Source organism: Echeneis naucrates, chromosome 3, assembly GCF_900963305.1.
Source record: "Echeneis naucrates chromosome 3, fEcheNa1.1, whole genome shotgun sequence".
NCBI classification, from domain to species: domain Eukaryota; kingdom Metazoa; phylum Chordata; class Actinopteri; order Carangiformes; family Echeneidae; genus Echeneis; species Echeneis naucrates.
The window spans coordinates 26,258,303-26,282,433 of record NC_042513.1 but is presented as its reverse complement, the minus strand read 5'-3'; the positions used below and the strand labels follow the sequence as shown (position 1 = coordinate 26,282,433).

Sequence of the window (24,131 nt, the reverse complement as noted above, 5' to 3'; positions counted from 1 at the left end):
GAGATGCTTTGAATGGAGACGACTCCAGGAAGCCTTTACACACTTACTGTTACCCCATCAAGCTATGATAATATTTGCCATGCTGGCCCTGATTTATCATTGTGTCTCTGACAATGCAGGGCCATAATAGAAATCTAAAAGCCTTTTAAGAGCTGCTTGGCATTTAAGATTTAGACACAAGAAGAATCCACACACAGATGGGGGTTAATGGCAGCATTCCAGAGACACACTGTTTTAGGCTCACACCAACTCCCTCTCCACTCTTTGTACACACTTTCAGCCATACACTTTGACACACCCAACCACAAATGGAAACTGAAATGCATACGCGCACTCTCATCATCTCAGTTCTCTCTCACCCTTTTTCTCATCTTTGTCTGCATCTCTCTCCCCCTCTGCGCCCTTTTCTCTGGATCAAGGTCACCTTTAAAAGTCTAGCAGTTGACTGCAGAAGCAAGATGCTCGACAGACAGCTTACACCAGAGATGTCTGCACTCATTTATGCTCTAAGAATTCCAGACTTTTGATCCAGTGACTATGTTATTACTAAAAACCCATAATAATCAAAGAGTTCCAAAGCCACCCCTCAGCTTATCGTCTCAGACATCTTACCTCAGAATACTGTGGCACTGTGGCACAGGAGGTAAAAGACCTCACTGGTTGTTAACATGCATTAGGGTGCACCGATGCTTGCAGCTAATATAATGCAATGTGATAGTTAAAATTCTTGAACCAGTGGTCACAAATCCATATCATAGCACATAGTTCTCGAAGTTTTCTGTTTAGGCCAGTTAAACCACCCACCCTGACTGAAGAGGGTGCATATAGAAGTGAGATACAGTCAGGTCCTTTGGAAAGGTCATTCCACTGCTTGTGTAGGAGGTGAAATGTGGTTCTTTATTTGTGCTTCACTCTGACATGTACTCCAGTATGTACCAGCGTGTCAAGATGTTAAAATATAGAATGAGATAACCATCTTCAACTGAGGTCTATATCTATATATCTTCTAGAACACACTCTTGCACACACATTTTGCAATGATATAGATCAATAATTATCTGTAGCAAAAGATAAACTCATTATTGTTCCTTTTTCTAATGTCTCTTTCCCTCTCTCAACAGCTCTGATGGTACTAGGTGAACACTGACCGCTACCTGCCTGAGGACACCTGCTGCCCAATTCCCTTCATCATGTCTGGGATCCACGTAAGTGAGGCACATTTTGTACAGGTATTTTAACAGGGGCAACAATATGAAAACACTTCACACAATTTTACTTGTGATCAACCAGCATCTGATACATTTTATCCCTCAGCAGCCACACCATCTTAAGGAGGGTAATGTAGTCATAAAGGGACTTCTGTATAATAAGAATTGCATTCGTTCATTTTCTGCAGAAATTTTCTCAATTTTGTTCCTAGAATCTGAATAAAACTGACATCAAAAAACATAAAAAGAATACTCAAACAAAAACCTCTGTTTCATTAGGCTTCTCTAGTTTTAATACTTACTTGGCAGCAAGTCTCCGCTTCTGGGTGACACAAGTGCAGTCTGGGTCCACTGGCTCTCACAGTTACACTCTTAAATGTCAGTTGTAATATTTGTGATGGAAGACTTTATGTGTATTCTTCTGGCAGGCATGTCTTAAGTATGAAAGCTGTAGGTGTAAAATGCATGAACTCTATAAGCAGTTCTTGTTCAAGGTCTTCACTTTAACATCATTGTCCAAATAAATAATCCAAGAGTTTTATTCTCTCTGGCACAAGCAGCCAAGTTTTATTATAGCTCTTAAATGTTGATATGGAGAGTTAGTTCACTCTCTCCAGATGGAAACAGTACTATGCACATTCTTCTGTCAAGCTTTTTGACAAAAGTAATGCTGATGATGACATCCTTTACTAGTTTCAATGTCAAGAAAGACTTAGATGTTCAGTAGTTTGTTCAAAATTGAAAGGCATTAATGTGGGTCTAAAAGGGTTAATTAGATAGAATTCAAAAAGGTAATTTGTTAATTTGGGATGATTATTTCCAATGATGATTAATGAGTAAATTAGCTCATTGAGTGACATCAAATAGTAAAAACCATCCATCATGGTGTCAAGGTGACATTTCTAAATGTCACTCATCAGACTACGTGACTGTATAAATGTTCACAATCTCACACATTACTGCATTCATACAGACAATTGCACACACAAGGAGCTGAAATAAATCCCTATCTCCAGCTCTGCGTTGGAGCACATAGCTGCTGTGCACACATCCATCAAAGTGCTCAGCTCAGGTTTGGTGGTTTCACATTACCAGGCCGTCTCAGTGGTTTAACTGATGCCTCAGAGTGGGATTACTGTCTCTCCTACATCCTCTGCCTTCACATGTACTTATCGACCCTGGTTGTTTTCTCTGCAGCCAGGTAAAAATCTTCAAAAACATCACCTTTTCCAGGCATTTGATTTCACTAAATGCTTTGAATCACACAAAATGCAGCCGGACACATTTGATGAGACCATGAAATATTTTCCTCCACATATCAGGCTGGTACAAGCAGCCAATTCCTTCTTCCTTTGGGATTTCTGATGTTTCCATCAGGTTTTTGCCAGTAAATCTAAGTTGCAAATAATTAATCATGCTGTCATCATCATCATCGTGTTGGATTATTCAGGATATTTGAGCCTCAAGACTCAAAAATCCTGACTGTGGTTTTGTTGTAGCACATTCAGTGTGGTCTCGGCTTTCCACTGATGATGGTGTGTCGCCCACGTCAAACAGTCACTGACCACAAAGATGCCACGATGCCATTGAACCAGAATATTTTGAGGAGCAGAAGTGTCGCCTGTTGGTCGTGTTACCAACCCAAAAAAAGTTCAAAGATTTAGTAGCTGTTGTGGCACCATCAGCAGACCATCAAACTGGCCTCAATGTCATTCCAGAATTAAACTAGTTAGATGGGTGTGTACAGCCTCCTGTTGAGCAATGACAATGCATTTTATGCGGTTGACCTTTGAAATATTTGGCAGCCATTTAAAAGTATTCAGTCATCAGATTCCTGTAAAGCTGAAGGAGTGGGGCCACTTTCCTTTCAGGAGACAGGCATGTGGAAGTCCTCTGTTGTCTCTCAGATGTGAATGTAACATCAGGTTAAATTTAGTCTTGGTTTCTTTCCTCAGCTGCTTGTTGTGTGCAGTATGCTTCATTTTAAATTACTGGAGTTCCTCTAGGAAATGTCTGTTGAGCAAAACCAATTTTTGTAAGTAAAGAGAAGCTCTTTGGTTCAATTGACCACACATGGAAATTAAAATCAGCAGAGAAGTAAGGTTTCTCTGTAACCCTCAGACACGATTGTCAGCAGGGGTCCTATCTCATTATGTCGTATTGACTCAGAATGCATCAGACACATGCAGCTGTACTGTGTGTTGTCAGGAATAAAGCAGCTTGTACCAGGACCCTCCTCACACACTCACATCTGCTGCTTTGTGTTCTGGCTTTTTCATTTCATCTCATTCACTCTATTGAGGCATGATTTTGAACGCACGTCTGCTGTTCTAATGCTGCAAACAGAATGATATCCCTGCCATCATTTACATTTGAATTTCAGGCATGAAGCTGCTGTTTGTATTGTATTCAGAGTGGCTGACAAAGAGGGTAACAACAGTATACTGCTTCAAGATCTTTACCGACTTTCAAAGCAAGTGAGGACTTTCCACTGTGGTGGAGTGTCTTTGTTAAATGTGTGACAGAGACCCAAACCTTGTGTCCTACAAGCTGCTGTAACAAAGCTAACAAGGTTAGAACAAGTTGGAGATGACCACAATTAGCTGAAGCTAAACATCTAGTCTGATAAAGTAACATGTTGATAATTTATTTTGTGAGTCGCTCAACTAAATGAGGCAGCAATAATGATGGAGAATGGAAAGCTTACCAGATTTGAACTTTTGAGCCTACGTTGTCCTTTGAATGTACTTTTGAAAAGTAACATTCCTACAAAATTCCTGCTGACGAATTAGAGACTTGGGCGGAAACATTACCTCTAGAGAAGAGGCAATAATATGGTGAAAAATGTGTGTGAATCATAAAGCTTTATGTTGTGGATCATTTATACCTCTGTGTTTTATTTAGGCTTCTTATAGAGTATTGACTACAGAGTTCCTGTTGGTTGGAACATGTTAATGGCCATTGAGCTGGTGTAATCCTTTCAAAACTTAATCTGTATTTTTACATTTTTTTATTGGGTTTTTACATCGACTGTATGGAATGAATTAACTCAACAGGTGAGAAACCATCACCTTAAATTTTGGGTGAAAACACAAAGAACGTGACAGGAACAGCAAACCCACACAGAAACTAAACTTTCAGTTCCTCTCTTTATATTTCTGTCTTCTCGCCTCTTGTTCTGACTCTGGAGCTATAACAGATAACCCACTTCAGCTCCTCTGGCCAACTTGAGTGGAATCCCTGTGATTAATGTGGCCTCCTCTCTGCCCTGTGTGATCCAGGCTCCATGGTCGACTGGCACAGAGTGTGTGGCCAAGTACAACTTCCAGACTGCCAACGAACAGGACCTGCCCTTCTGTAAAGGAGACGTACTGACCATTATAGGAGTCACCAGGGTGAGTGAGGAGCGCTCTGCTGCTATTGAGGAACATTTATATAAAATAAGGATTGGTGTGTTCGGAAAGAGTCATGTTTCCAAACGCTGTTTAAGGGATTTCATATCTCATGTAGGCAATACTAGAGTTGTCCCAAATAGCCATATCTCATATTGGCTGTAACTTCAATATTTATATGTTAAAGATTTGTCATTTTAAATTTTAATTCCAAGCTCAATGAAGATCCAACACCGGGAAAGTGAAAGGATGCTGAGAGAAAACTAAAAGCTTCCTCCTAATGCTGACGTTCTAATAAATTATTATGATGCTTACAATCAGAGTAACCATGAACAAAACAAACGAGCTGCCTCCAAAAAGGAAAAAAAAAAAAAAACACTAGACATGAGTGAATATAAATCCATCAAACAGTCAGAGGCTTTCATTTTTAGCTGGAGGCTCAGGCTCCCGTTGGTGTTTCAGGTAATGCAGCAGCCCTCAGTGTTTGCAGCGGCTTATTGCCATAAAAACCTAATAGGAGCAGCAGTGTCAAAGTGGATTGCAGTATCCATTCTTCACCATGAAGTACTGTAGGTTTCTAATCCCACTGCTTTACGTCTGCTACTAACTCAGACTGACAGACTGACTGAGGTCACCTGGATTATTAACATCATCTCATTTTTTTGGCTGTTTCAGGATCCCAACTGGTACAGAGCAAGGAACACAGTGGGCAGAGAGGGCACAATCCCAGCAAACTATGTCCAGAAAAGGGAAGGAGTCAAGTCAGGAGGGAAACTCAGTCTTATGCCGTAAGTATCAGAGACAGAACAGGAAACAGACGACTAAACACATCGCTCTAATGATAAATAACTGCTCTACTAACGCCTAAATGTTGTATTTGTTGACCATTGTTGGAAATGCCAAATTAAAGTTCAGGAGTAAGAGGCTATTTTCTGTAGATGTGGTCCTCGTTCACTGCCACATTTAGTCTCCATCTTTTTTTTTTTTTAAGTGAACATTCGTTTCTGTTCCCTGCAGCAAGTGAAGACTGTTGATTTCAAAAGTTAAAGCATCAAAAGATAAAATCTTCACCTTTTTACAGTCTTTTGAATTTTATTGCTCTCTCTCGTTACTGTCTGGCTGCCACAGAGGCCAGGACCAGCTGCACTACATTTGAATGGTACTTTTTGAAACCGCTGCTGTTGCAAACGGAGGGAGATATAACGAGAGGCATATGCAAATGACACAGGACAGGGAAGTCAAGGCCGTAACGGCTGTTACAATGCTTTAACTTTAAAGATTAGTAGAAAGTTTTTGATTCAGTGGTAAATGTGAGGAACTGTGGCATCAGGAGAAGAGGGTAGTTGAACTGCTGGGAGCAGTGCTGCACTATGAGATGCTCTCCTCTGAACTAATCTGAAACATCAAGCTTCCTCTGAGGTGACATGTTTATTTGGGTTTGTCAGTGTTTCCATTCGCGGTCCACTGTGCTTGGCCTTGTTCTCATGAAACAAATATTTTACTGACAGCAGTAGCTTATGTGCATTAGGTACTTAATTAACTACTTTGAAACATTGTGTGACAGCAAGCTGCACCGGCTTTGGTTCCACAGATTAAATCTTTACAATACGAAGGGGGTTTCCCACAGATCAATAGTCATGAGCATGTCAGTTTTCTCAGTATTGTTTATTGAGGTCTTAATAGTTTGAGGTTTGCCACTGGAACATGTCAGACCTTCTTTATCTGGCTTCATCATCTGCAGATGAAAGCCTCTGCCTTTTCCACTCTATGCTGCTGTGCACAGTGAGTGGTTAATTAGGCCCGGCCCAGTGTGGATTACTAAAGTCCAGTGTTAGCTACGGCTCTACTATATCTCTGTTTAGATTTGTTTTAGTTGAAGGGAAAAAAAAGGGTTGATGGATGACAACAACAGTTAGCATATGACCGAATAAAGCAACTTTGTCTCCACTGTCACAAATCTGACTTTTGAAAACATTTATAGGAATGATGAGATTCCTGAACATTTTGTCTGGTTACACATACTGACCTCATATCCTCACTGCATAGTTCAGTGCTTTTATTTCTTTCAAAATACTGAAGTTGCTGCTGTGGACTGGAGGCATCAGCAGTGATCCACAGGGACTTTTTTATTATGTTATGTATGACTAACAGATGCCTCAAAGACGACTTCTCCTTCTCCTCTGGGTCACACAAGGGTTGATTTGTGGTCTTCTGTCCAACACTCACTCTGACTCCTTCATAGCAGTTAATACAGTCCTCATCTCCCCCAGTCTGCTCTCTGTGCTGCCCCCATGTGGCAGCCATCTGTGCCCAATTACAGCAGCAGCCTGAAGATAGCTTGGGTGGTCAACTCTGTTCTCCTTCCCTATTCCCCATTGTTGCCACCACGCCGTTTACTACGAGCTTTTGGCATGACGTAATGTGTAAAAATTGCAGCTAATTTCTGCGGACAGAACAACCAGTGTATATGTGTCTCTCTGGGCCGTCCACTCTTGGCGCTTGGTCTCGGATTAGTGGGAGTTAAGAAGCTGCTGTCCATCGGAGAAGCTGCCTGCACTGATCTAATCAACTCAACCCATATTAAGCTGCTTTGCCGCAAGGGCCTCGCTGTCTGAGGAGGCCGAGTCTGAAGAGGAGGAGTAGGAGGTGGAGGAGGGAGTGACAGAGGCTGCCATGAGAAAATGGGCTAAATCAATTACAGCTGATTACCACCCATTTACTGGCCAAGACGGATAGACACCCTCTGAGCTGCTACTGTTTGCAGCTAACACAACCTTTCACATGAGGAGTGATGGGGTACAGTGGCAGTTTTGTGGTTGAGGTTGCTGGGATGGCAGTGTGTTGGAGCTCAGGGCCACAGATTTGTAGGCGCAGAAAAGAAGGGATGTCTAAACTCTAAATCCTGACAATGACCTAATTCTATTTAACATCCAGTTGCTGAATACAGGTAACAATCAATTTGCTGTCTTTTTTAAAGACTTTGAGAAATATTTGTCTTCGTTAAAGAGATTTGAGAGGCCAGTGGAGCTGCATGACGATGCAATCCATCCTTTGGTAGTCTATAGACGTATCCACCAGGCCATATGGTGAGGGTGAAGCAGGCTTATACAGCTAACCTCTAATTCAGGAAGCTAGAGCTTTATTTGTTCTCAGTTCAAACCAGCAGAACTCTGACCAACATTTTCATTTAGCCCAAGCCTGAGGTTTTTTTCCTCCTTTTACTCCAAAGTGTGTTTAACAGTCAGCCCATCTCTTGATCTCCCTGACCTCAGTCAGCAGTGGGTGACTTGGTTCTATCCCCTCCACCACATCGTCTGGCCAGTTTTTGCTTTTTCCTGTTATTGCAATTACTGCATGTCAGTTTTCGACTCTGCCCCTTGGGGGGGAGGTATGTGTGTGTGTGTGTGTGTGTGTGTGTGTGTGCCAGCAGCACGTTTCCTGTTGTTTGGGTTCAGGTACTTTCTCTGTGACTCCTCAGTACGAGACCCCGCCCCTGCTCCACTCAGGCTGAACAGACTGGAAGTGCTTCCTATTACTGCCCCATTCTTGTTTTTCACTTCTCATATCAGAGCAATGTGGGCTGTGATGGGTGGAAGTGGCTTCTGTATGCTTGAATTTTCAAGTGAGAGTAATGAAAATGAAAACCAGTTGTCATTCCATCTGATGATGTTTTCAGTTTTCCTCAAAAATGGTATTTGACAAACTGCTCTCCACTGATCCAAGTCGTCTCTTAGTGCTGGCTCCTCCATTCTAACATCCTCTTTCCTTTTTGTTTCTCCACCTTTCTCTGTCCCATCCGCTCTCCCTGTAGCTGGTTTCATGGGAAGATAACCCGAGAGCAGGCCGAGCGGCTCCTTTACCCACCGGAGACAGGCCTGTTCCTGGTGCGGGAGAGCACCAACTATCCCGGTGATTACACCCTGTGCGTCAGCTGCGACGGCAAGGTGGAGCACTACCGCATCATCTACCACAATGGCAAGCTCACCATCGACGAGGAGGAGTATTTTGAGAACCTCATGCAGCTGGTGGAGGTGAGGGCCGTTTTGGGAGCGCTGCTGCCATTCAAGCGCCCTTTTTTTTTTTTTACATAATACTCCTGATACCCATAATACCCTTGGCTTTCAGTGCGGTAGCAGTAAAAGATAATTGGCTGTCATTATCAGAGCCGACTGATCGTGTGCTCTAAAGTTAATAACAGAACTGTCAGGGACAAATGTTCAGCCGAACCACAGAGTGGAGGAAGCTTTGTCTACTTCTGACCTCTCAGTCAGCAAACATCCGGCGAGTCGGTGAGATGTCGGGCAGCTCGATCTCGCTGAAAACACTTTCTGTCCTGATCAGCTGCAGGAGCCCAGAGGCCAAATGTGGTTAGTTCATTAAGAGATAAGTTGATTAGCATAAAAAAAAAAAAACAGTCATTAACTGTTTTCATAATTACTCAACTGTTCCTCAAGCCGAGATGTTCTCTCAGTGCAGCTTGTTAAGTGTCAGGCTTTTTGTTATTAAAAATTGAATAGAAGAATTTATTGCTTCAATTTAACTGTGCTGCAGGACAATTACATAATTTCACATGAAGACATTGATGTCTGTGGAGTTTCCTTTAAAAAACAAAAACAAACTGAAGTTTATGTTCACAATCCTCTCGCTGCCTGTCTGTTATCTGAAAGCTGGTTCGGCGTGCAGTGAGGGGCAGACAGGAGACGTGATGGGTGTGGGGATTGGAGGGACTTCTCAGATAAAGAGAGGAGCTGGATTGGCGTCTATCACACTTTTAATTGGACCTCGTCGCTTTGCCTTGCGGGATGTTGGACGTGGACGACAGGAATGTGCCAGCTGGCTCTGAGACCGTCGACATCCCTGGTGCATTCTTGTTATCATCAGCGACCCACAATCTCTTTCTCTCTATCCCTCTCTCCTATTCGCACGCACACACACACACACACACACGCGCACACACACAACTCAGTTCTGCCTCCACTTCCTTTCTCCATCTCCCTCCTGCCATATTCCTGGCATATTGTTTCCCTCTTCCTCTCTTTGTCATCCATTACAGCCTGTTACGTTGTGTCTCCTCATGTTTCTCTTCTACATCTGTTTTCTCTGCTGTCTGCATTTCCCTGTTCTCTCTCTCTCTCTCTCTCTCTCTCTCTCTCTCTCTCTCTCTCTCTCTCCTCTCTCTCTCTCTCTCTCTCTCTCTCTCTCTCTCTCTCTCTCTCTCTCCTCTCTCTCTCTCTCTCTCTCTCTCTCTCTCTCTCTCTCTCTCTCTCTCTCTCTCTCTCTCTCTCTCTCTCTCTCTCTCTCTCTGAGAGGCCTATGAGAGGATTCCATGCATTCTTGTGTGCCTTTTCCAGCTTGCTCACTTTTCCCAGCTCTGTCACTACAGGCTTCACATAGAGCTAAATATAGCCACGCAGCATATATAAAAAGCGTGCCGATGCAAACCCGAGGTTCCTTCCTGTAATGTTTGTCAGTTATATGTCAGTCATGGATGCAGAAATCCTGAAGAAATGAAACAGACATGGCTCTATATCCTCAGAGGTTTGTAAGAACACTGTGAATGTGTTGTCAGCTCCGATGCCTGGCTTGTATTTTTACTCTGTGGTTACACCCCTCTGTGTTCATTTTAGTTGGGAACAGCTTTATTTCTCCACAACCATTGTGTACTGTAAATGTATGTTTACTGCTTTAAAGATAATGTAAAAATACAAACACAGTGTTGTGGCTTCATCACTCTAGCACGCTGAAGACGTGTGTGTCTTCATTTGTCACCTTGAGTGGTGAACAATGGAGAAAATAGGAAGAGCTGACCCTTTCTTCACCATGCTGCTCCCTGGTGGTTGTAACTATAACTCACACTGACTGTGGTCAAATGTGCTGCTGCAGTTGAGTCACATTGGTTTTGTTGGTGGAGAGCGTCTTCCTTTGCATTTTGAATCTGTTTGAATCACACACGGTTTTGATGTCCTGTGTAACTTCAGATGATTCACTGATTGTCAAAGACGTCAGCTTCTTTTTTCTTTTGTACTTGGAAGCACTTGATTTGTTTTCTTTCTTCTCTCAGAACATCACCAGAGCAAAACTCTGCCTGACGTGTCGTTGACGGGTAATTTGATTTTTATGATGATGAGCAGATATTGACCTGTTTTCGTGTCTGGTTTTCTTGTATTTCTGGGGGTGAATGGTCAAATGTACTGACCTCTCCCACACCCACACACTCCTCCCCTGCTGCTGGTTCCCACAGTAAAGGCTTCCTGGTTCCGCACCTCCCAGCAGACTGTCCATCAGATTCCTGACAGCCAGAGTGATCGAAACACCGTCAATCTGCAGCAGAAGTTCATTCATTTTCTTTTTATCTGTGTGATCCTGTCAATGCTGCTGCCTGTGGCATTTTGATGATTGGAAGGTTTCAGCTGTTAGACAAAATTTACCTTGCAGTATATGGTATTTTTAAAGTTTTAATTGCTTCTAATCATTTTAAAGAAGCACCGTCATGTTCTGCTACCACATTCATTTTGATTTTCAAAAGCAACAGCTGACAGTAAAGCGAAGACTTGCTCCTCTGCCTGCTTCATTCCATCTCTTTTATGGAAATCAGCCGGAGATTCTTTTGTCCCTCAAGACAAAACCCTTTAACTTTGATGCGTGTTGATGAAAGTTAAACCTTTCATGCTTTATTTCGCACATATCAAATAAAAGGAGCTGCTCACATCATCTCCCAGCGCAGTGTGACACTTCTTTTCATCAGTGCCTTCATGTTCTTGTGTAGAGCACAGCTGGAAAGATCAGCCACAAGTTCTGCTTTATAACCAAACACTTGCATACAGACTTTATGAACATCAATTTGTCATCACTCATCCAGGTCTGCCATGGTGGAGGGGAGAGTGAGCAACTTTGCTACAGACTTTTTCTACGTTAGCCTGCAATAAAGAGAATGGGGACTATCGTAACCGTGGCATGACGACGTGAAGTCTCTTTGTGTTTTCTAACATTGAAACACGCAAACTTTCTTGACTCTGTGTTGTGTGTTAAATTGTTTGCATGTCTTTTTCTTCTCCTCTGTCTCCAGCATTACACCAAAGACGCTGATGGCCTTTGTACCCGGCTGATTAAACCCAAGTTGATGGAAGGAACAGTGGCAGCACAGGACGAGTTCTCCAGGAGTAAGGACACAAGGACACACACAGCTCATTACACTGGTCTATAGGGACGTGTGAATATTTAGACACAACGTAGAGGCAGAGCCTGCATTCCCCTCTGAGCTCAGCTATCATCCTCGTCATAATAGCATTAATCAACAAAGGGTAATTCATCTTTTGTGTCTGGAGACAACTGCCTGGCTTCACCAGCTCTCAAGGTCAATATGAGTCTTCCTCCACCTCCTCCTTCCTCGTGTACCCATCTGACCCACACCAGGAAACAGAAAAGGGATAAATGTTGCAATAAATCAGGATTTCTCCTCCCAAATGAGAGATCCATCATTCATAGAGTGGGATTTCTGTTCCAGCCAGAAGATAACGGTCATGATGTGAAACTCACTTCTGAATATTTTAAGGCATTATGGAATAGTGTAGTGGTTTGCTGTTTTCAACTTTTCTACTTCCAAACTGACTTTCTTTTATGAGCAACAAGTCTTTCAGTCTTTTATACAACCAAAGTTTTCCCCTGGATGTTGTACAATGACGCACAAGAGCTTGACAATCAAGCAGATTATATAATTCTCTGGCTTTGATGGCTGCTAAGTATCTACTGTCGTCTTTTGGCAGGTGGCTGGGCTTTGAACAGAAAAGAGCTCAAACTGATCCAGGCCATCGGTAAAGGGGAGTTTGGAGGTGAGAAACTGAATATTCAATGATCCCAACATGATCAGAACCATAATAACGGAGACTCGTACTGAAGCTTCACCTTGTCTGGGACTTTCACAGATGTGATGGTTGGAGACTACAGAGGGACCAAGGTGGCAGTCAAGTGCATCAAAAATGACGCCACAGCGCAGGCTTTCATTGCAGAGGCCTCTGTCATGACGTAAGATCCTGCAGCTTCTCCTTTGTCCCTCACACACTACAAAATATGTTTGAATGTACAATGTCCCAGTATCTGTCATTTAAATCTAACTCCATCCTGCTTCTTTGGAGGAATCCGACTGCGATATGGATGAAGAGACTGTCTTATATTATAAATGTTCTTCTCATCACAACATCATATGTTCACCATATCTATGTTTATTTATTTACACATCCTTATCCATATTGTCACTGCCTTTGGTGTAGGTTTGCACATTTACTGCCTGTTTGTAATGTACTACTATGATATATTTCTGTTCCCTGTTTTTATACAGTCCACTTATGTGCACTAAATGTGCGTTTGTGTACTGCTGCTGTCAGCGCTGAATTTCCCCACTGTGGGATAATTAAAGGCTAATCTAATCTAATGTAATCTAGTTAATGTTTAATTTAATATATTTCCACCTCTCTTTCTGTGTTTGTCCAGGCAACTGCGGCACAACAACCTGGTGCAGTTGCTAGGGGTAATTGTTGAGGAGAGGGGCAGTCTCTACATCGTCACAGAGTACATGGCCAAGGTCAGTCATTCAATTCATATTTAAAAGATGAAACTGCTCTGCATCCACTCCCTTGAATTTGAATTCCTTTGAATACTTGAGAATTCAAGATAAAGTAAAGTAAGTGTAACATGGTGATAAAGTCCTGTCTGATTACTGGTCTGAACTGTTACAGGGCAGCCTAGTGGACTATCTGCGCTCTCGAGGTCGGACCGTGTTGGGAGGAGACTGTTTACTCAAATTCTCACTGTGAGTCCACCCTGTCTTTGTTCAGCTACTTATTCCATTTGTTCAAAAAGACAAATGTTTAATCAGCACAGCTCAGAGTCTGGAGCTAAACTGTTGCTCTTTACATGACAGGACTTTGAAATGATTTTCAAAACAACAGTGTTGTGCACTTGATGGGCCAAACCGTCGTGCAGCTTGTTTGTCTCGATTAACGGCTCCTTTATCTGCAAGTGCCTTAAAGTCCTTATTAGTTTTTAATTTAATAGACATTTAACTCAGACGTTTTAGCCCCCCAACCCCTCACAAGTTAAAATGACTGCGAGCGTTTCCTCTCAGATCAGTAGGCATAAATAAATGAATTCACACGGAAGACTTTCATATCACTGCAAGCTTGTGACTGAGGAGTGAACTTGAGAGAACTGCAGGAGAATTCACTTGAACTGGATCAACATAAAAGGGGGGGGGGGGCAATATATTACATCACCTTTTACTAATTTGGCACATGCTCAATCAATAATAAATGAGTGCAGAGTGCAGCTAACTGCACAGTAAGTGTTTCTTTGTTTATCATTCAGAATCTTCTGATTTTGCTCTTTTTCACCGGAAGAAAATCTCTGGACAGTTGAAATCAGAGTTTCCTTCCCACTTAGTTTCCACTGCAGCAGTAATACAGTGAGCCACAGTCATGTCCAGATATGGTCCAGTTGTGGGAGTCACGCAGGCCTCACCCCTCCTCTCTCCCGTCAGTGATGTGTGTGAAGCCATGGAGTACCTGGAGGCCAACAACTTTGTCCACAGAGACCTGGCAGCTCGTAACGTGCTGGTGTCCGACGACAACATTGCCAAAGTCAGCGACTTCGGCCTCACCAAGGAGGCCTCGTCCATACAGGACACTGCCAAGCTGCCCGTCAAATGGACCTCTCCCGAAGCACTAAGAGAGAAGGTGAGGCGGAACAGTTAGACCTGATGACGAGGCTGTTGCTGTTCCTGAGTGGAGACAAAGAAAGTTTTTGAAAAAGGAATCAACAGTGACATTGATCTGACATCTTATTGATCAAAAATTAGACCATGTAAGAACATTTCCTTTTCCAATCCTACATCTGCTTGAACAAGTGACTGTTCGTGATGTTTAGCATAAGCAAAATACCTAATTTGCAATATAAGGCTACCTGTTCCTCTCTGCGTGGTTTCATTTCAGTTTATTCAGGTTTCAGTAGCAAAAGGTTGAAGAGTAAAAAAAGTTTCATACTGCAGAGCAGGAAGTGACAAATCAGCAGACAGAAAACTAAACTGTGGTCACAGGGTTGTCAGTTTGTGTCCTGTTTGGGACTGTTGACACGAACTGGAACAGCTTTTACAGCAGCCAGGCAGATGAAGAGGGAATGCTTTGACATTTTGATAAGTGAGATGCTATGAAACATCTTGTTAAATCAGCTGAGAGGGGAGACATTCCAGGAGATGTGAATGTAACGGAGATGCACAGGAGACTAATAATGTCTGTGACGCTCCACCTGACAGGAGCCTGAAAATCTAAAACTGCCAGGGCGCTCACATGCCAATTATTATTTATTTTTAAACTCCAAACACATTCAAATGGGGCAGACTATCAGGACATGACTCACGCAGTAGATCTTGTGAATTGTGTTTGTATCTCCAGAGGAAATTCAAATTATGAAAACTTGGCAAGTTCTCTTAAACCAGTTCTACGTGCCAATAAAAGAAAATCTTGGCACACGTGCTTCTTGTACGAGGTCCAGTGTGTTTCTAAGATAAATCTGACAGGTTTCAGAAGTTTATTTCTTGTTTCAGATGGATTGAGCTTTCTGAAGCAGCTCAGCTCAGAATTTAATGAAGAGCTTGTTCCTCTTTTTTCTTTTAGTGTTTCCAACCTGCGTGTAGTCTCTCTACAGCATTACAGGAAATGTCATACTTCAATATGTTTGACTTAACTTATTAAATTTTTAAAATAGACTCAGGCAAATATATTTCAGTACTCTCATTCTGTTATTGTCATATTCACATATCCTCACTTGAACTCCTGAAATAGCACCGAACAAATAATCAAAGACCTTTTTTTTTTTTTTGTTTTGTTTTTTTATGGACATGGGAAAAGAATAATCCTCGCTGCTCTCTGTGCCTTTTGATGAATGAGTGAATTTATTCTTCTCTTCTTCTTTGTCCAACAGAGGTTTTCCACCAAGTCGGACGTCTGGAGTTATGGAATCCTCCTTTGGGAGATCTACTCCTTTGGGCGTGTGCCTTATCCTCGAATTGTAAGTACCTGAATGCTAAACCTCTGAGGACCGAGGTATACCAGCAGATGGCAGGCTTTGTTGCTGTTGTTTGTTTTCCTGCTATCATTCTCATTATTTATTTTTTGTACAAGGTGAATGACACGTTGTGTGCTGTCAGAGTTGACCTCAAAATAATTAGATCTGTGCTGTTTGACTGCTGGAGCACATCATGAAAATATGACACACTCTGTACGAGAACATCAGAATAATTATTTCTGCTTCACGTCTTGTTACATTTCCATTATAATAGCTGGTATTTTGTGGTGCAGTTCATGCAGAGACTCTGTTTGCTCCGTGTCTTGTGTCTCAGCCGCTGAAAGAGGTGGTGCCCCGCGTAGAGAAGGGATACAAGATGGACGCCCCGGACGGCTGCCCCCCCGTGGTGTACGATCTGATGAAGCAGTGCTGGACCCTGGACCCCGTGGTGCGGCCCTCCTTCCGCATGCTGAGGGAGAAGCTGCAGCATATCAGAGCCAAGGAGCTCTACCTGTGAAGAGGAGGCGTGGTGGGGGGGGGGCAGATGCAGCCAAGCTCAACTGCAAAGTGGGAGGATGAGGAGGAGAAGAAGAGGGACCACTGCGCCTTCCTCTAACCTGCCCCGCCTGTTGACCTGATGGACTGCCTTACTCTGCCCCCTGCCCCGACCTCTGACCTCCACCAGCCGTCCTCTGCTTCCATACAAGGACTGTTTTCCCGTTTGTGTTGTTTAGCTTTTGCCGACAGTTTCCTCTTCCCTCCTCCTCTTATTCCTGCTGCTGCTCTCTCTCTCTCCCCTCTTGTTTCTCTTCTTCCTTCATCTGGACGATCATTTTCTCTTTCTTATGTTTTCCCTCCTCCTCCTCTCCTGAACATGGCATTAACTGGAGGGGAGGCTGGTCTTTTCCTCCACGTCTGTCAGGTGCTCCATCATTCCTGGTCCTCTGTATCACCGTGTGGCTCTGCATGCCTTTCAGCCCGGCTCTGTCATTCCATCCTTCCCCCCCTCCCTTCGGCGTGGTGTCAGGTGTGGGGCCTTCGCTCTGTGCCAAAGTGCCTCCAGTCTACAGAGCTCCAGACTTCCCTCCAGCACTCCTTTCAATTGGACTGTTGTGGTTTTGTTTTTAAATTACTTTTTTTTTTTTTTTTTTAGTATCTTTTTTTTATTGCTTTATTTTTTTCAGGGAGGTTATCAAACCGTTTGTTTAGCGACGTCTCCCCCACTTCCACCATGTCCCCATCAGACTGGGATTTTTGTTTTGTTGTTTTTTGCTTGTTTTCTTCTTCAAATGTCCAAGAAGAGAGCATGAAAAGGAAGAGAGAGGACATGGGAGCCAGTATCATATTCGTCCTCCAAACATGGCGGTCGGAGGGGGCAGGACAAAAACAGGAGGAGAAGGGGGAGAGGCAGTTCACAAACATGGTTGATTCATCATACGTGGGCTTGTTTTTATATCAAAATATATTTAAAGGATTAAAAACAACAAAAAAAAAGAACAAGGAAAAAACTGACCAGGGCAGAGAAATGAAAAGCGGAGGACTTTCAGGAGCCAGGAGTCTCCTGGTGTCGGGGACGTTCAGTCTGTGAACGCTGGGTCAGTGTGGTGCATGCTATGTGTGAGAGGCCTTGGGTTCAACTGTCAGTGCTTTCAATGTTGATTGTTTTATTATGCTATCATGATTATGAATAAATCATTCCATCTGAACAGTGCGGAAACACCTCCATCATTGTGTGTGAGATCTGAGGGGTTTGTTTGTTTGTTTGTTTGTTTTTTTTTAGATATATATGATTTAAATAACGTGATCTTTTCTCCAGAATCCATCAGGGCGACGCTGAATCTTCGGATTTAATCAATCTTTTAATCAGTTTCAGCTCCTGGATACAATTTTTCATTCTGAGCTTTTTATTTTTATCTTCTTCTGGAACAGGAGTGACAACGCTTTAATGATGTGTGATAGTTGGAAACTGCCACCTACTTTTGACCCCCCTTCAATCACAACCTGAAAATGGTTCTTGGGTTCAGTTTTCAACACTCCAGATTGATCATGAGACCTGAAGCTGCCTGGTCTCCTCACAGATGTACAGCTATAAATAATCCTCCTGCCACCTTCTTCTTTATGAACGGGTGGTGGAGTGTCGAAGACGCTCGTTGGTGTGAAACGGTGTAAATGTTTTTTCAGCTGAGCAGCTCACACAGACCTGAGTTCACTGTGCCGCCTTCTGCTCCCAGAGTAGTGATTTACAGGATCAGAGCAGACCACTGATGTTTTCCAGCCAGTACATGGTGACAAAATCCAAAACGCATCCAAATGCAGTATGATAATTAGAATGAGTTGGAAACGACCACCAGCGTCACACAAGCGTTTCCTGGATGAAGAAGGTTTTGTTCCATTTTAACTCATTCAGCTCTCATCTTTGTGGCCTTTACCAAACAGCCCCCTGTATCTGCTCTGCCTCGTTAGCCGACGGTGTCTGAGGCCCAGTTTCACGTGATTCCTGTGAATTTTAATGGCAGTGACAGATCGACGGGCCCGGTTACATAAGCGAGGCAGTTTGTGCTCATGGCTACGACTGTCAGGACTTATCACGGCAGCTCCGATTTACCGTCCTGCCACGACCTGCTGCAGAGCCCCCCGCTCAGTTTGTCTCATTAGGAGGTTTTCATCTTTGGATGCTTCCTGATTACCAAAAGGAGAAACAGTCTTCGTCTGAAGGTTTGCGTTTGATTTGTTTGCACTTGGGAAGCGCTGATGGTCAAATTCCAAGGCAGGGGTCAAAGGTCAAGGCATTCAGGTCCTTTGTGCATGCTAGACACCGTCTCACTGTTCTCCCTTTTTCACACGCAGCACAGTTGGCTGTGATTTATGGTTTTATATATTTAAGATGTAAAGCTCAACGAGCGCCGTCACTGTGACGGGAGCTGGTGGTGACAGCAGTGAGCGTTAATGCACTGCTCTCCCGCCTGGATGGTTCGGTCTTTGGTTCCTTCTTAAGTAATCCTGACAACCACGCAGCTCTTAGCTCCCAGCCGGCACAGGAAGGAGGATTGACGTGTTAATCAGTTTTCGATATTATGGATCTGTGGGACTGACGCCAGCCAGGCACAACGCCACAGAAACAAATTAGCCCCTGAATTAATCTGATTATGATAAGACAGTTTCTTGGGTGACTCGGAGAAAGATGCACGGGGTTTGTTTTTGAGGGGTGTTTTTTTTTTTTTTGTGTGTGTGTGTGTGTGTGGCGACGACACGTTCCCTCGTCCTCCTGTTCATCAAGCTGGACCTGACAGATCTACATGTGTGACAGAATGAGGCTGAGATGGAGAGCTCAGGTGTTTGTTCGGTTGTTTTCTGTCTCTGGGTGGCCTGTTGAAACCGGACAGATCTGTGTGCTCTGTCCGGATCACGCAGCATTTACCATATATTTGATTTTTGCAGCCAGCCAGTCAGAAAAAAAAAATCAGTGCATTTTAGCAGAGAGTCATTTATAAAGTTTCACTTTCTAACAGCTAAATGTGAATCCTTGAAACACCTGCCGTGTTTATATCCCTGACTTTAGTCCAAAAGTGAGAAAATCGCAGCATCTAAAAAGCTCCTAAAGTGACACGTTTCTGTTCCCTCCTGTTTCTAAGGCGGTGATGCAGCAGATTGTGGGGGAGAAACTCTTGATACCCCTGAATTAGTGACACTGAGGGCTTTGTTTGCTCAGATCTGGAGCTGTCGGGGAGGGAGTTATCCATTTTCAGCCCGTTTCAGTGACGAGGAGTTGACAGGAGCTGAAGGAAATGATATTGACATTATCGGGCCAACATGCCGGCCGGCCGGCTCGTGTCAAACGTGCACGTCGACCTCAGCGACAGCTCTTTTCTCGTGAACTCGTCACACGCCTCCTCTCTGCGGGCGCAGGCCTCGACACCTTCCTCTGCTGCAATTAGCTTCTATTTGGAGACATTTGCACGGGGGGGGGGGGGGATGCCACTTTTCTGTCCTTGGGTGGGACACTGCGCTCAGGCCCCCACCGACCACATGCAACATATGGACTTTATTCCACTGCATGCTCTATTTAGTCCAAAACTCTGCAGTCGTGGACATATGAGGACGTTCCTCTGTCCTTTAGAGCTCCTTCCGTTGTCTGCTTGGTGCTGCTGCAGCGAAGTTTCATACGACCCTCAGCTCGGTGCATTTGTCCTGTCTGACTGCAGGAGGCACGGCCGACCTTGTAAACCGAGCTGCTCATCAGCTGAGCGACAGAGCATAAACTCAGAGACAGAAAGGTCGCGACCTCGGACGCCACCGAGTCGGGGAGCGCCATCAGCAGAAGCCTGAAGCTGCCATGTAGATGCATATTTTACACAAAGGTTGTATTTTCAGATTTGGTGCCTTTTGGACACATGTTGATAATTCCAGAAGTTCTTCTGTATTTTCCATCACAGAAACGCTTTTCTCCTGTCGGTTTCCTTTTTCAGTCAGTGTTCTGTAAAATGAGCCGTGCAGTCTGTCATAGAGAAACAAAATGCTCTCGTCTTTGGCATAAAAACAGATGGAGGAACAAGTCAGATTGTATTGAAGTCTATAGGAAAATGCCCATTGCTTTCTCACTTGACTTGAATTATTTGCTTTGCATGCAGAAAACCAACCTAAACTGGCACGTTTTGAGCAGACAGTAGAACTGATTTTGGATTGTTATTATTATCATCATTATTAAAGTTTGAAGGTGAATCGGGTTCTAGAAAGCAGAAGCTGTGAGGCCGACACATAACAGACTGTCTGACAGCAGCTGTGACGTAGTGGCGAACTAATGTGAAGCAGTTTGTGTCTCCTCTGTGGGCTCAGAGCGCACAAGGAGGATAACAACCACAACAAAGGCGAGCTCCACGTAAACAGTCCCTGCTGTCTGTGATGTAAGAGCGGCCCGCTCTCCAAACCTCCTCTTTAAATAACCCCGTAGTTGCCCTGCAGTGTTGGCTGACATGTTCATTTGACTTTGTGAAATATCAATGTTCCCTGAGTCGCACAGAACATGTTTTCTGCACCGCTTGTCAGCATGAATTTGCATTTTGCTCCTGACATTTCACCTCCCCCCACCGCGGGCCCGCAGCCTGCCGGTTGCCAGCAGGAGTAGGGGGGGTGCCAACACACATCTCTATAAGGAGAGAATGAAGGGCCCCGTGGCCCCTGAGAGCCACCATCGGCACACCACAGCCCTGACTGTCTCCACAGGAGGAAGAAAAAAAAAAAAAAAAGCAACGACTTTACAAATAATGTCACATAAAAATGCATCAGAGCACAACATAACATCGGCCACGTTATCTTTAGGAGTGGTTTTCTTTTTCTACAGAGAGAGAGAGAGAGAGGAAAGAGCGGGAACAGCCTCCCAGGAAATCCACCAAGGAGCCGCCAACACCTCACAGGTTCTCATCAATATGTCATACGAACAATAACCATCATCCCTTTGGACTGTTTTTAGTTTTACAGCTCTGACTCACCTGTTTGTTTGTTAGTTTTTTTTTCTCCTGAGGATCTGAAGAGGTTGGTGGAGACCAAACCAGAGCTGTAAGTCACTCTCTGGGTTGCATCACGATGAGGTTTAGTTGGTAACCATCTGAAAGTTTTTCCCCGGCAAACAAATTGTCGTCGCTGTGTGTGTCTGACACTGAGGACTCGTGATGGCACGAGACGTTTCTGTGAGATGTTTATTTTCAGAGTGCTGAACTTTACTCTGCCCTTTGCATACAGCAGCACATGGAGGTTTGTTACTGAACGCACACAAACATTCATGAACTCTCATCCTGACATTCAGTGACAGTTATCAAGCTGTAACGACAAACTGAGGAGGAGAAATCTTCTGAACATTTCGAGTTGCAGAAACAAAAATTCCTGCTCTGTCTTTCGGGGTTTGGTTTTGGTGTCTTCGTGAGCATCCGCAGAGGACGGACTCTAAACGGTTGTGACACATGAGGAGCTGCAGCCGACCGAGAGTAATGTTAAGGTTCACAAAATGACTCGTGGACTCCAAATAAAAGTGTGCAGTCGAAAGCTTGTCACAACTTCACATTCACAGCTACATTCATGGACTGTGTGGTTTGTTTTTTTTAGAGGGGGCGTAAATTAAGGACAGCCTTGGGGCTCTTGAAGCACATTAGCACACTCCCCCAGCAACAGTTTCTGGATTATTTAGTCTCAGATATCAATGAAAATATAACCCTCCAACTACCCGGCATCACAACTGCTTTGCCTTTTGTTGGTGAGGACAAATTTGTGAAAAGCAAAAACCTCCTCCATCTGCCCACCCCGTGCCCCTGTCACCCAGTGGGGGGCGCACACACACACACACACACAGATTTACTCCTGCAGCCTGGCACAGAAGGCAAAAGGGGGGAGGGGGTGACACACATGAGAGCTGAAAGTCTGCCCAGGGTTGTTCGACCCTCCTGGAAATAGGAGCTGATGGAATCAGCCAGGAGTGAGCGGCGGCTCAGGGCCACCTCACCGAGGAGGGAAACGAACAGGGCAAAGAGGCTCACTGACGACAGCTAAACAACAGAGACTTCACTCAGACGTTCTGTGTGTGTGTGTGTGTGATGTAACAGCCTCTGTACCGTGGGCAGGAATGACTCTGGGCTGCTCCGAGCACATTCACATTAATTAAGTTGATGCATCGTGGCAACTCACATGTGAACAGACATGTATAATCAAATAGCTGCAGCAAAGCAAGCTGTTAACGAGCACTCTTCTTCTTTGTGATCTCACAGCAGCCTTTTGTGTGAACAAACACAAAGCGTGTGTTAATGTGTCTGAAGCTCGACCTTTGTGCCTTTTGTGTTCTCAGGTTGGCGGACTCGCTTGTGAAGCTTTGTGTGGAAGCTGCTATCTAAAATCAGATTGTTGATTGAATTGTTTGCGTTTGCGTGTTTCTCTCTCATGATAATGAATATAATTATCAGCTGCAGCTTCTATTTACATCCAGACTGTTTTCAATCCGATCAAACATTTAAAAACGACACGATCGTTTTCATCATCAGAGCAAAAGTATGAATCATTTATTATCAAAATAAGAAAAAAGTGTTTGATGGGTTTGAGGTGATTGGCGGATTGGCTGATTAGTTGATTGGCGGATTGACAGATTGGTGGATTGGCAGATTGGTTGATTGGCGGATTGGTTGATTAGTTGATTGGTAGATTGGTTGATTGGCGAATTGGTTGATTAGTTGATTGATAGATTGGTTGATTGGCAGATTGGCGGATTGGCTGATTGGTTGATTGGCGGATTGGCTGATTGGCGGATTGGTGGATTGGCTGATTGGTGGATTGGCTGATTGGTGGATTGGCGGATTGGCGGATTGGTTGATTGGCGGATTGGCTGATTGGTTGATTGGCGGATTGGTGGATTGGCTGATTGGTGGATTGGCTGATTGGTTGATTGGCGGATTGGTGGATTGGCGGATTGGCGGATTGGTTGATTGGCGGATTGGCTGATTGGTTGATTGGCGGATTGGTGGATTGGCGGATTGGCGGATTGGTTGATTGGCGGATTGGCTGATTGGCGGATTGGCTGATTAGTTGATTGGCTGATTGGCTGATTGGCTGATTGGTTGATTGGCGGATTGGTGGATTGGCTGATTGGCGGATTGGTGGATTGGCAGATTGGCGGATTGGTTGATTGGCGGATTGGCTGATTGGTGGATTGGCTGATTGGCGGATTGGCTGATTAGTTGATTGGCAGATTGGCGGATTGGCTGATTGGCAGATTGGTGGATTGGCTGATTGGCAGATTGGTGGATTGGCAGATTGTTTTTGATCAGCTTCTATCTGACTCCCAGCTCAGCTAATCTCAGTGAGTCCGCTGAGCCACTTTATGTGTAACCTTTCTTGTTCATGCAGCCTGAGGCCAGTTTTACATCACTGCTTTTGTGCTCTCGTGGCTGCTTCGTGCCAGATTATTCCTGCCGTGACAAACATTTTAGTAAAGAGTCTGGACTGTAATAATGAGCTGCTGTTGATATTGTTGGATTAGCTCACTAAAACAACGAGCAGTGAAACCACAAATGGAGTTGAACCGACTTCAGACGGCTGAATTTTGACTTGTCCTTATCTTTGCTTTGTGTTTATCCTGTGTTATACTAGTTCCCCCCTCCGCTGGGACTTGGCTTCAAAGACTCGCCTCCAGCCTCAGTCCAAGCTGGATTACTCATCAGTCACCCCCCACCACACAGACACAGACACACACAGACACACACGGACGTGGGCAGCGATGTCGTGCATGACTCACGTGGCTCTGGAGAGCGTTCACATCAACTGAGCTGGAATGTTATTAAGGTCGAGGTGAAACTTAAAGAAAGATGTGAGATGTTTGTGGTTCTCTGGGACTTTCCCTGCCCCCCCCCTCACATCGCTCCGTACTCAGAAAGCCCCACTGGCAGGTACCCAGTTCAGCCAGTTAAAAATCCTCTACTTGTTGGTGGTTTATAGAAACCAG

At 44.1% G+C, this 24,131-nt stretch overlaps 1 protein-coding gene across 1 annotated transcript in view; it reads left to right on the top strand.

Annotated features, from left to right (window-relative positions):
* The window catches only part of cskl (c-src tyrosine kinase-like), a 34,933-nt gene extending 17,766 nt beyond the window's left edge, over positions 1-17,167 (top strand). The window contains exons 2-13 of the mRNA XM_029498900.1: positions 1,122-1,205; positions 4,490-4,603; positions 5,276-5,388; positions 8,412-8,631; positions 11,667-11,760; positions 12,364-12,429; positions 12,523-12,622; positions 13,088-13,178; positions 13,333-13,406; positions 14,133-14,328; positions 15,572-15,658; positions 15,990-17,167. Of these exons, the coding sequence (XP_029354760.1) occupies positions 1,191-1,205; positions 4,490-4,603; positions 5,276-5,388; positions 8,412-8,631; positions 11,667-11,760; positions 12,364-12,429; positions 12,523-12,622; positions 13,088-13,178; positions 13,333-13,406; positions 14,133-14,328; positions 15,572-15,658; positions 15,990-16,172 (1,353 nt within the window). The 5' untranslated portion in view covers positions 1,122-1,190 and the 3' untranslated portion in view covers positions 16,173-17,167. The remainder of the gene's footprint in view (positions 1-1,121; positions 1,206-4,489; positions 4,604-5,275; positions 5,389-8,411; positions 8,632-11,666; positions 11,761-12,363; positions 12,430-12,522; positions 12,623-13,087; positions 13,179-13,332; positions 13,407-14,132; positions 14,329-15,571; positions 15,659-15,989) is intronic.
* The last annotated feature ends 6,964 nt before the right edge of the window (positions 17,168-24,131 follow it).